The sequence below is a fragment of the Gadus macrocephalus genome, chromosome 6, assembly GCF_031168955.1.
Source record: "Gadus macrocephalus chromosome 6, ASM3116895v1".
Classification (NCBI taxonomy): Eukaryota; Metazoa; Chordata; class Actinopteri; order Gadiformes; family Gadidae; genus Gadus; species Gadus macrocephalus.
Genome location: NC_082387.1, coordinates 9268225 through 9280950, shown reverse-complemented (window position 1 = coordinate 9280950; position 12726 = coordinate 9268225). Strand labels below are relative to the sequence as shown.

Genomic DNA, 12726 nt, shown 5'->3' with positions numbered 1-12726 from the left:
GACAAAGGACAACGGAAAACGGTGCAACAGGTTGGAAGAGAGATTCTCTACTTGCTTCAATGAAATGCCTCACTTTTCATGAATGCAGTGCGCCCCCTTGTGGTCGCTACGGATCTATGACACTACACGCAGAAAGAAATAAAACATTTGAGAAGCAAATAAATTGCATTCAGCAGGCAAACAACATAGGAGTGAATATTGAATATCGTCGACTATAGGTGTAGCAAGAGCAACTGAAAGACTACTAAGAGATGTTGCAAAATACAAAACAAGAGAAAGATTATAAGTAACACAAATAAAATAGCCTATTTACAAAAATAGTGGAAGAAATATACAGACAAAAGGCTATATCGTCATCAAGTTTAATTATCTCTAACGACTGTCTGCTAAAAAGCGGAAGATAAATACAGACAAAAGGCTATATCGTCATCAAGATTAATTATCTCTAACGACTGTCTGCTTCCTCTAAAGCCCGTTAATGCGTGTACCATTGGAAGGCCCATGCTATGAAACAATGAGTTTGACACACACATTTCCTGTATTACATAACTTATGAAACATCAATATTTGCCGTTTTTTAGGAAATAATAGTTGTGAGCTTTAGTGGTCGCTAATGAGCGATAGCGACCCCTAAGCCCAATAAAGGGTACCCTAACCGTAATAACTCAGAAATATATTTTTTCATGTTTTTATTCACGTTTATATTTGAACATTATATACTGTGCATAGTCCAGCCATGTCAGAAATTATACATAACATTATACATAACTTACTAACTTGAAATATTTGAAGCAATTAAAACAATTTGTTTGCTATGTATATGGAGTAAGAGCATAATATCGAGTGGACGAGAAATTCTTTCACAGTGATAATCACTCTGACCTATGGTTGGAAAGGCCCTTTCAACTAATGCTGTTTTAATAAAATAGCTATTTTATAACTCGGAAATAGTATACTAATTATATACTCACTCACATATTTTTCAGTGCATGATTTGATTTCCTTGTTTTTGCATCTATTAACATATAACACAATCTCAAATCACATGAAGCCCAGTATAGATATCGACCAGAATTATACCAGTATTTAAAAGCTATTCTTATTGGACACATATTTGGTTTCTGTTAAATCACCCTTCACACATTTCAATGCATGTACGGGAGCACAATGTATATAACGACAATATAATTGTCGTTACATACCATTAATTACCTCCATATACATGGATTGGTATGCCTGTTTCACTTAACAGTACAGCACTTTACAGTGCTGTACCCTGTACAAGTATTCTCATTCGATGAACAAGATTAAAACCTATATTCAAACATTTTCAGAGAAACACATAACAGTGCCATTAATAAAAATAAATAACAGCCTAAACTGCACCCTATTTAAAGTTTATAACAAAGTTTACAATATTGCCTTTAAATTATGTTTCAACAAAAATAATACTGTATATTCTGAAAATATTATCTATGTCAATATCGAACATAAATTATCAAGACAAAATGAGTTGGTGGAACATATATGAGTTGACTGAATGCTGACTGAGTATATCAACTATACATTCCATTTCCTCAAACAATCAAATCGGTCACATATAATCAACTGGAATTATATATTTATCAGATCAACGTCTTTAGGATTTGGAGTGTGTGTGGATTGGGTCTCTGGAAAGGGCCAACAAAAGACCTATCATATTCAAGTATCAGGGGGTTCAAGCCATTTGTGCGGATGCAGTCTGGTCCACAACAATCTGATTTCTGGGTTCTTCTCGGCCAAGCCCATTCACCGATTCTGATTGGATACTGCCACCAGCCTTCGGGGACTGCAATTGGCCAGGGAGCAGGACATCAACGGTAAACTGAATTTGTTTGGACTTAAGGAGGCTGTAAGTGTTGTCAAAGCGGAGTACATCTGTAAATAGACAAATAAATATGGCGTAAGCGGGAGTAAAATCAAAATATTGGATTCAAAACCACAAGCAGAACCTTGTTTTCTAAATACTGGATCTCGATAAAAGAGGGTTAGAAAAGCCACGTACGAAAAAGGTATGACATAGTTTAGCAGGTGCTCCAAAGCGTATTCTAATTTTAATGTTGTGCTCTACTATGGATCAAATGTATCTGGAAGCACATTGTTAACCCTTTGAGTTGACATCGATGGATTGATGAAAACACCTTTAGTCCAAATACAGAGGCACACTTACAAACTCCCGGCTGCTGACAGGTGAGTGAGGCTTCCTCAGGCACTAAATGGGAGTTGTAGCGCTGGCTATGAACAACCTCTGTCATCTGTGATGCCTTCTGCCATTGTCCTTTATTGGACTTGAGGAACACCCCAAAGCCAATGTCTGCCCCCTCACTGGCAAACTGCCACCTATGACGAGATGGAAACTGCAGGTAAACATTATTGTTTACGTCTATTCATATTTTTCAACAATCCATAAACAAGGTCTTTCAAGTAAAGACAGTTGTATTTGTATAGTCCCTTATCATCGTTACGCCCAGATTATAGGACACCCCATAATATTGAAAAAAAGTGAGATAGCTGTACACATTCTCTGTGATTTTTGTTCTTCAATACAGTTCCATTGGTTTACAGAACCAATGTGATATGAACCAATATAATACAGGAGAGATCTGACCTGAGAATACAACCAGGAGCCAGTATCTCATACTCCATCTGCAGGGACGACCCGCGGTTCACCATCTCTGTCTGCTCATAGTTCAGCTGAACTTGGTCCCGAACATAGTAGGACTTGGGCACTGTGGCTACAAAGTGGAGCTGGGAACAGACCACACACACCCACCCACACAGAAATTGTAATTATAATAATTATAATTATCATGACAAATGTATATGATAATATCATCCATTATTATTAATATCATTATCTTTAAAAATATTCATGAGTTGCCTAAATAGTTTATCCAAAATCGAATGACTTACTTGTTTTGTCGCACATTTAGATTGGTCAGGATGAATAATGCAACATGATTTATCATATCTTGTCTTTGTTATTTAGCACATTATCACTCCAAGATATACGATCATAGAGCAACTTCACCTTTTTAGCAATTCTATTTATATCATCCCAATCACACTGATGCTGGGAAGCCAAAATGCTATCCACAATCGATTTCTAAGTACATAATACTTCTTTAATCTAAAATAAACTATAGAGATGACAGGTTTTTGAGCGTAAAGTCTCTTTAATCATGCTATTGTTCACTTGTTTCTGTTCCCTAAACCAAGAAGATAAACAAGCTAGATGGGTTTACACAGTTTTTGTCACATTTTGAAAAGCTAATTCAATTCTAATTCCAAAGTAATTGTCACTCATAAATCATGTTCATAGTCTTGTGGTCACAAACACTAACAAACTTGATATACCCTGAGAAAATGGTGAGAAAATATAAATAAAACAATCTGCCCTCCATTACACAACACACACACACGATGAGCCAATCACACGAGTGCAAAACACAGAGTGAAGCAATTGGCCAAAACAGAGTAACCTTATCTTGCTTAAAAAAACAGGTTTGTGTTCAGTAAATATGATTAATTAAGCAGAATAGTACCAAGGCTCTTAGTTACATTATTTTAAATTCACATTATCTTCACAAGAATAAATGAGGTGAGCTAAATTTTTCAATCATCAAATAGTGGGTTGTACCATCTGATAATTTGTCAAAGTTATGGTTTGTTCCTGAATCCTCGGACGGCAGCCTTCCGAGTTGCACTTTTGACGTAATTTCCGGTCTCGGAGCATTTATAGCGTTCCTGTTAGTCTTTGTGATTGTGTCTTGAAATTGGCTAGTCGTTTATTGTTAGCTACATTAGCCTCTTAGCAAACCAGCTGAAATGCACAGCAAGACCATGCAATGCATAAATTGGTGACCAGAATAAAGTAGCAATGTAATCAAGTGTTGAGAGTGTCATCACTGCTGGGAGATCTTCGACTTTCGACTCGGAAGTCTGGCGTCCGAGGATTGAGGAACACACCATTACTCTAGACGTGGGAGTGGTTAGATTCAACAACTACACTATACAGAGCCTAGAGTTTGGACTATGGTGACCTCATTAAATAAACCTCTTCTACAGGTACACAAGCCCACATAAAAGGCAACAAAACATGATTCAAAATGACACAATGTATGCAAATACCTTAGCTTATACAGTACAATACAAAGCGATAGAAACTGTCAAATCCTTCCATTTGAAGTGTTAAAAAATAATAAACAAACGAAACGAAATGGTCAAAAGGGGTTGGACAAAAAAGATCCTACACTACATTCTTCAAAAAAATCCAGGACGGAAAAAAATCATTCCTTCTCTTCCTCATGTCTGTGCTGGGCCCAATTATTAATCTATAGAGAACAGTAACAGACTTCCAGTCAGTTTGCTAATCTAGAATACAGTCTGTGAGGGAGGAGCTACTCAAGCAGCTGTGGGGGAGGCTGTATCTTCTACAGGGACACACTGTGCATATGGTTCTCAAGCAGCAGATGCTATGAGCATCCAATCTAAGCTGCTACGCAAAAAAGGCAATTTACGGCTGCGCTAACCTCTTTGACGGTGTACTGAGATAAGACGTTTTGGCGGTGTACTGCTGAGATAAGACTTTTCTACGTTTCGGACAATTAGAACCATCTGTGTGGAACTGATAAGAATGTCGTTGGTTTGAAACAGAAAGCTGAAAAACGAAATCTGTACAAGGTTGGTATGAGCACCAGTTGGATCAACTGCTTTGAGTCCTCATTTAACTTGATGACTAGCTTTTCTAAGCTAGTTACTTTTGCTAGCTTAGAAAATGCACATTATAAAAAAGCTTTGGTCAATATCAATGTACCTCGTCATAGTAAAAACCTTTTCAGATGCATTTTATGGAAGCCAAGCTCTAAAATGCAACAGAACAACAGGACCAGTTTTGCATTGGGATGAACAGTTTCTCTGGTCAAGTTACACAAGTTAAAACAGTGACATGGCTTCACTTGTTTTCATCTAGTTTTCCCCCTTGGATATGTCCATGCACGGAATTGCCTTGTGACGTTTGTTAGAAGTTGTTAAAACGGATTGGTGGTTAGACTAGGCCTTCGTTTTAAACTCTCTCTGACCGTTTAGAAAGGCATGTCTCTCTCCCTTTGTTCACTTGACCAGCAAAACTGAATCATGTTGATGTTGGCACTGCGGAAGAGCAACAACAGATCGGTTCTACGCTGTGTACCCCGAGACACAAGGGATAACTCACCAGGGTCCGACAGCGCGGGTCTCCGTCGGGGTCCGTCAGCTGGCCCCCATAGATGGCGGGCAGGTCCTCGGGGGCTATGTACTGCTGTAACACCTCCTGCCAGTTGGCTGTGGAACCACATGCAGAGGGAGCGAGAATGAGTGGGAGTAGAGTGGCAGGAAAGGCCTTATGACAGTTTGCCTTTGACACTGCATGACAGTTCCTCGCTGGCATGCTTCATACGATCAGATTGGAATTGATAGTTTCTACTGACGTCACACGCACATGCACACACACACACGCACATGCACACACACACACGCACATGCACACACACACAAACACAATGATTTCAGTCAGTCAGGTAAATTGCATGTTTTGGTTAAGGGATTCTATTATTTAATACTACATCCAATCTTAAAATAAACACGTTGGTGTAAGAAACATTTCCTTCAGTTTATTTCGGAACTTTACCTTCGACCCCAGAAAACACATTGTCATTACAAGTAAGCATGGACATGGATCTTGAGTGCCGTGTGTTATATATATTGCATACTGACAGAAGCATGGAAAAAGCCTAAATTAGTCCTGAATTGCCTCTTGGTTCCATCTCAGTACTAAATGCTAGCTTGGTGGGAATCCCGCATTAAGTTCCCTAACCCAGCTATTGTTTAAAACCACGATGGCCACTAGGTGCATAAGGCCCATATTTCTGTGTTCTCCGTTACAGGTGGGAGCCATAAGAGATAGGAGAGGCCCATTAAGGACCAACAGGCGCAAACTGAACTGTCAATGTTAATTATGATGGATATTCCTACCCCCAAGAATGAAGATCTTCTGTTGCGTGTTCTCACATAGGAAGTGCTTGACGAGGTTGTAGGCTGCGGGGAAGAGCTTTGGGGCTGTGGAGGAAGCAGAACATTGTCACTACTTTTTTTACTTTTAAGGAAAAGGCTCCCTTGACAATGCATGGGTAGTTTCCTATCAGTTGTGTTCACTATAATGCTTTTTTATACTTACTTATTTATGCTACACCGAATTGTATTTCAGCATATAGTTCAAAAATGATTTAAGGCAAAACTACAAACTAACTTGTAGACAAACAAACGCAAACATTTATAATTAAAACATCTCAATACATCATTGGTCAATAATGTGGTCATTTGCATTCTGTTTACGATGTGTTACATATCTTGCATAAAGATGTAATTTTGTTGTAGATCTTTTTGTATATTTTCTTTTTGCATATATCTACATTTAAATCTCTTTAATCATTATTATTGTCCAGTACTTCTGCTATGACTTGCTACATTTCATGTCGGGGATTAATGAAGTTCTTCCTAGCAATCAAATGCTTGCAGAAATGGTAAGAGAGGGTCGACTGTTTGGACCAGATGGGAACGAAGACACTGTGTATACGTATGTGTTTACTGTTCCATGCCTTTGTTTACTATCCACATCCAAAATGGACAAAAAACAAATAAAAGCTGTACCTTTGATGACAAACAGCCTTTTCAGCCGCTCGGGGTAGTTTTCTTCAAACATCTGGAGGATCTTTAAATATAGAATATAAACAAGGCACGTATTGAAACCCTTTAACTCCTTCACTTTTCTTTTTGAGGTACTATCATCTGATATCTGAGATGTTTTAGCAGTGATTTAGTTCTGTACTGGGGGAACTATAATGTTTTCCTATGTTATATTTATATTATGTTTTAATGACAAAAGGTTAATCGACGTGCGTTGTATGTTTTATTGTACCCACTTTATGATTGTATGTCCGTCTAATTGTCTCTTGTATGTTTAACTAAGGCAATTGAGAGGCAGGACAATTTCATAATAAATCAGACAATAAAGGGATATCTTATCTTAATATGGGGTCATCCCAGGGCTTCATTTAGCAATGGAAAAAACTAACGCTGTCAGCGTGGCTGATATTGTTTTGGTCTTGGGCAGACACAATTATATTGACCTTTAATTATTTAGATTTGTTTTCTATGATGTGGGAAGAAGGGGTGTGTGTGTGTGTGTGTGTGTGTGTGTGTGTGTGTGTGTGTGTGTGTGTGTGTGTGTGTGTGTGTGTGTGTGTGTGTGTGTGTGTGTGTGTGTGTGTGTGTGTGTGTGTGTGTGTGTGTGTGTGTACCTCTGAAAATGTATCAATGGCAGGTTTCCATATGTGTTTCAGCCCCAAGCCTTCAACATCGAAGACCATGGTGATCGATTCAATGTTCTTTCCCAGCTAGAAAAAAAACATAGGAATACACTGATCAAATGTCAAAGTAAAAAAACAGCCAGGCAAATAGCATTCCAAGTGTATTCTAAGTATCTTGACTGTTGGTACATTTTGTGGAAGGCAAATGTGTGTTTGGGTAGTGTGTTCTGTCCTTTCTAAACACAAATGTGTTTAGGAATACAAACGCGTGTTCAGGTAGGTGTTTCAGAATGCTGATCCTCAAACCTGCACCATGTACATTTTCTGGTTAGCAGCCTCTATTGTCTTGAGTCAGACAGTCGTCAGCTTTTCAGATGTCAAGCTAAGACCCACGTGAGAAAACCAAGGCAAATTACGGAGCCTTCCATGGAATGTTATTTTAGTATCCGTGTTTAGATGTTGAGAAGAGTGTTCCACGTAAGTGACTCAGACATGACACGATTCTATCGACAGAAGCCTCACACGAGATACTGGTGTTGGTTTGATATCTGGAACTGCTATAACCCAAAACAACGGGTTGACTGGTAACTGGAAGGTGGCTTGTTCGATCCCCCGGCTCCTCATGGCCGAGTGTCGAGGTGTCCCTGAGCAAGGCACCTAACCCTAACTGCTCCCGACGAGCTGGCTGTCGCATTGCATGGCTGACACCGCCATCGGTGTGTGAATGCGTGCATGAATGGGTTAATATTAGGCAAATTGCTTTGAGTGACCACTGGTTAGAAAAGCGCTTTATAAATGCAGTCCATTTTTTTACCATTAAAAGTGCTTTTCTCTTGCTGATACAGATTACTGAGATTATGACTCAAAGCTGTACCCGCAATGCTATCGTGCAGTACACTATCTTGGTATGAGTGGTAAGGTACAGTCATAAAATGAAGATATCGACCTATCGTCAGATAGCAAGGTAAGAGACTAGTTTCGGTTTACATTATGCTTACTATGATATGTGGAATAATAGGATAGCCTGCATGGACCATTTGAAATTGAGCCGCATATCGTGAAAGATACACCAATTTCCTGTCAAGGATGAATAATGTACTTGTCACTAAAAGAAAAAAGTATAAGTTCCAACGTTTATCCCGATAATTGATTTCATCTTATCTCATATCCCTATCAGCCACCTATACTACTTCTGAGGACCTGAAGCATGGCTTCACTTTCTATGTTGATATGCGTCTGCCGTTTACCCTCTGGGATTGCAGGTCACATTCCTTCTGCAGAATCTCGCAATCTCTGATCTTGGACTTGATGAAGTCTTGCTTGGCCGCAGACAGGAAGAGACCTTTTGGATCCATCGGGCCAATGATGTCGTACCAGACAGGGCTGCCCTCCCGGTCGTAACCGCACATCGCTCCAGAGAGATACTTCTCCAACACCTGCCCGTGGTAGAAAATACAACAGGTTTCAACTACAGATTATGTTATTATATATATATATATATATATATATATATATATATATATATATATATATATATATATATATATATATATATATATATATATATATATAGATATATATATATAGATATATATATATATATATACACACACATACATACATATTTTTTTTTTATTGTTAATAATAAATGCCAGCATAATAAATACATATATTTTAATGTATTAGCATTTATTTATTTTTAATCACAGTAAAAACATGGAGTTTTATCTTACAAAAACAACATCACTTCCTAGATGCCGCTGGCTGAATCAACAGTCATAAAGCAAGGTGCAATTGCAGCTACAAGTGTCTCAGAAGGTCTTGAATAATTTACCTCTGGAGGCCTCCATTCAGTTATGATTTTATCAACATACAATTGTTTTCGGAAGTCCATATGCTGTCGAGGGAAGCAGAAGTGGGTTAGCATCAGCAGATAAATCCTAATATAAATCGAATCCCCATATCATGATACCATATCATATTACACAGCTTCCTTTTTCTGACCACTTGTGTTCCTTTACTCCCCTGTGCAGACAGCCCTATCTCCCTGCATGTGTCTACACAAGCCCTCTCTGTTCCACACGTACAAGTTTGTCAGACAGCTAGCATAAAAAATAATAAATGTTATTGTCACACAATGTCATCCCACCATGACCACTGTTCATTGGGTTTTTCCTATAAACCTCTCCTCTTTGTTTACCTCAGAACCAGAGCTGAATGTACTCTCTGTATACAGATATAACAAATAATCCTGGGTCCAGGGCATCTTATTCCCATCTTTATAAATCCTTTGAATTTCTCAACAATGTGTCATATCAATCCATTACAGGCACCCATCAGATAGAATGGGGAGAGGATGTTGCATGCAAAAAAGAATTAAGGATATTTTCTGTGTCTGGCTTCAAGTATGGATTCAAAAATATATTTGGGGCATTCGTGGCCATTTGTTGAAACAATTACATTTTTTACTAAAACGTCTCAAATGTTTTCATGTGTATGAAAACAACTTAACATTAGGTTTTAGTCTTTGATTCACCCCGATTTTTCGCAAATGTAAGCAAAATACATTAAATCTACAAACATGGAACAAAGAATAAGTAGGTTCACATCAGGTTGTGCTGGGCTCCCAGTAGCATAGGGTGTCGTGCGTTGATTAGCTTACAAGATTATTGAAGCTAATTCTGGTGGTATCAGCATATAGAGGATCATCTCCATCATTAACTAAATACACAAACTATTTATGTATGCTGCTATGTAGGTCTATGCAATTCGCTGAACCACAACAAGTCAAAGCAGTGTTGAGAACACAACGGATTTAATATTGGATGAAATATTGTTTTTAATATTGTTGACAATATTATTTTTGATGTTATTCTTGTGCAAAGGTTACAAGCAGACAGATTTTTAGATTTTATATAAATATTTTAATATTTATCAAATCAATAAATTAATACAAAATAACTAAAGCCTTCAAGCAAGACTTATAACTGCGATATTGACATGTAAGCTTTAAGCAACATTGTGTTTAATTATGTTTTAGTTTTTTCCCTAACTCATAATAAACAATCCTAGTCATAGTGAAAAAGGTTTATCTCACTAGCTGTTTCTCATCTAAATTTCAATTTATAGAATAAGAACATTGTGCGGGATATGCTTATACCTGCAATACTACATTCTCTTGACGACATTTTTGAAACAGGAACTTTCAAAAATAATTTGCATTTTGAAAGACAGCATTAGCCAACCTAGCCCACAGTGAAAGATTCACACGCGCGAACACAGACACAGACACAGACACAGACACAGACACAGACAGACAGACAGACAGACAGACAGACAGACAGACAGACAGACAGACAGACAGACAGACAGACAGACAGACAGTTTTTGAGGGGTTTACCTTTCGTAGCATTGCTTCAGACTTCTGAAGATTAAAGTTTCGGGCTAAGAAGGAAGAGAAAAAAAGAGGAAGGACAACAGAAAAATAGATTAGGACAGTTGAATGTGTTTCTTCTCAAGATTTCTTCCTTGCTGATTAAGGGAGTTTTTCTTGCCCTTGTAGGGGCCAGGGTCAGGGGGATGTCATCAATATTTGGCCTGTTAAGCCCTTTGAGACTGTACAATTGACAATTGAATTGAATGAAATCGCACATCCTCGTAACTTCACAAGTTACTCGTCCATGGTAAGTTTGTAGCCCTAGTCTGTTTAAGTGTCTATTTTGGATACAAAAGGAAGCCTATCTTCTCCTTATAGACCCCGCCTCCGAAACCCAAAAGTGAAGAAGTGTGCTTGTTCACAGGTCAAATTGGACCTCATTCGCCACTACATTCGTCACATACTTGTATTTTGATGTGCTCATGTGCAAGGGATAGGGATTTCTTTCCTCAATTAAAAAAAAAAGAAGAAACTATTCACTCATTTAGTCAAGTATATAATGTATTATATTTGTTTTGGCTGCTTTACTAAAAGTCTTGTTTGCCAGTCAAAACACAATCAAATGTAAAATGAATTTACAGAAAGCTTGTGCTAACTCTCTCCCTGTGTGTGTGTGTGTGTGTGTGTGTGTGTGTGTGTGTGTGTGTGTGTGTGTGTGTGTGTGTGTGTGTGTGTGTGTGTGTGTGTGTGTGTGTGTGTGTGTGTGTGTGTTGGATTTGAGTTGGTTCAGTCTGTAGAAATGTTCACTTTTAATCAGATTAAACATGGATTAGGCTGACGCACTAGGTGGGTCACCAAGCCAGCCTGGTTAGCGAGCCTTTACATGTCAAGATTTCTATTGCCATTGTTAGTGCCCTGTCTTAAACATGTGTCTGTGAGTTGGCCAGTCATGGCTTGTTTAACCGATCCCTGCATAGCCATTAACTGTGTGCAGTGCAATGAGCGTGATGCAACAGGTGTACCATTGGTTTATTTTACCTCTTAGCCATCGCAACAGGAAGTGATCACTCTGTGCAGGCAGTTGAGGAAGAAGGTCACTGACCTGCTCTCGAAACTGTACCATTGAGGCAAAGAGATAGATACAAAGAAAGAGGCGAAGAGAATAAGAGAGAAAATGATACATTTGAGAGTGGCAGAGTTTGAGTTGAACACAACCGAGGTGTGACAATAATATAAATATGGCTACCAAATATTGTGTGAGAGACTTGCTATTTAAATCATGCTCTCGGTCTTCTAAAATATGCATAATAATTATCCTGAAAGAATATTCATGCAGACTGGATAATGCCCTGCATAGCAATTTAACATCATCTACTGAAAAGGCGATGTCTGTGGGTAATGTCAGAGGAAAGGACAGCGTTTCACATCCTAAAAATATAGTTAATGTTATCCAAACTACGCACCACATAAACATTTGCCGTAGGCTACCACATTCTAAATGCCTCTTAAGAAACGCTGACTTAAATCCTATAACAGCACAAGACACACACGAATAATAAAGCATGCTTGGATAACGCTATGTAAATGGGTGCAATTACAATCAACAACACTTACACACATTACATTAAATGACTAATTCGCCTAAACTCACCTGTTCCAGGGCGCTGGCCTGTTTAGGACTTAGGTTCCCAACCACCCCACTCATAGTGCCTTTCGTAAAATGCAGCTATCCGAAGGAGACTTCAATCCAAAATGGTAAGGCGTTTCGCAGTTCTGCAGCCCGACATGCGACCTGCTCATCGGGTTACTGCCTGATACGACGATGCTGTCTGATGCTGGCGCTCATCCCGACTCCGGAGCGCGGCACTGGGAACGCCCCGAGAGGCGGGCTGGGCTGCTTATCGGAAAAAAAGTGACTGGATTAATGTAGATACAGAGATGCAAATGCAGTGGATCCCGAATTTA

The 12726-nt window shown here is 38.7% G+C and overlaps 1 protein-coding gene across 1 annotated transcript; it reads right to left on the bottom strand.

Moving 5' to 3' along the window:
* Positions 1 to 672: 672 nt before the first annotated feature.
* Positions 673 to 12631, bottom strand: sec14l8 (SEC14-like lipid binding 8). Its single transcript, XM_060053904.1, has 12 exons — positions 12413 to 12631; positions 11800 to 11875; positions 10786 to 10829; positions 9220 to 9282; positions 8633 to 8821; positions 7377 to 7472; positions 6727 to 6787; positions 6052 to 6135; positions 5255 to 5361; positions 2648 to 2787; positions 2210 to 2379; positions 673 to 1917 (listed from the first exon to the last, which is right to left on the bottom strand). The coding sequence occupies exons 1-12, from the start codon at positions 12464 to 12466 to the stop codon at positions 1718 to 1720; spliced, it is 1284 nt and encodes a 427-aa protein (XP_059909887.1). The 5' UTR covers positions 12467 to 12631; the 3' UTR covers positions 673 to 1717.
* Between the last annotated feature and the right edge of the window lie 95 nt (positions 12632 to 12726).

Coding starts and splice junctions, on each gene's coding strand:
- sec14l8 (XM_060053904.1), bottom strand. CDS start 12,466: ATGAGTGGGGTGGTTGGGAACCTAAGTCCTAAACAGGCCAGCGCCCTG. Junction 6,136..6,726: donor AAGGCTGTTTGTCATCAAAG/GTACAGCTTTTA, acceptor CTTCCTCCACAG/CCCCAAAGCTCTTCCCCGCA. Junction 1,918..2,209: donor CTGTCAGCAGCCGGGAGTTT/GTAAGTGTGCCT, acceptor GTCTATTTACAG/ATGTACTCCGCTTTGACAAC.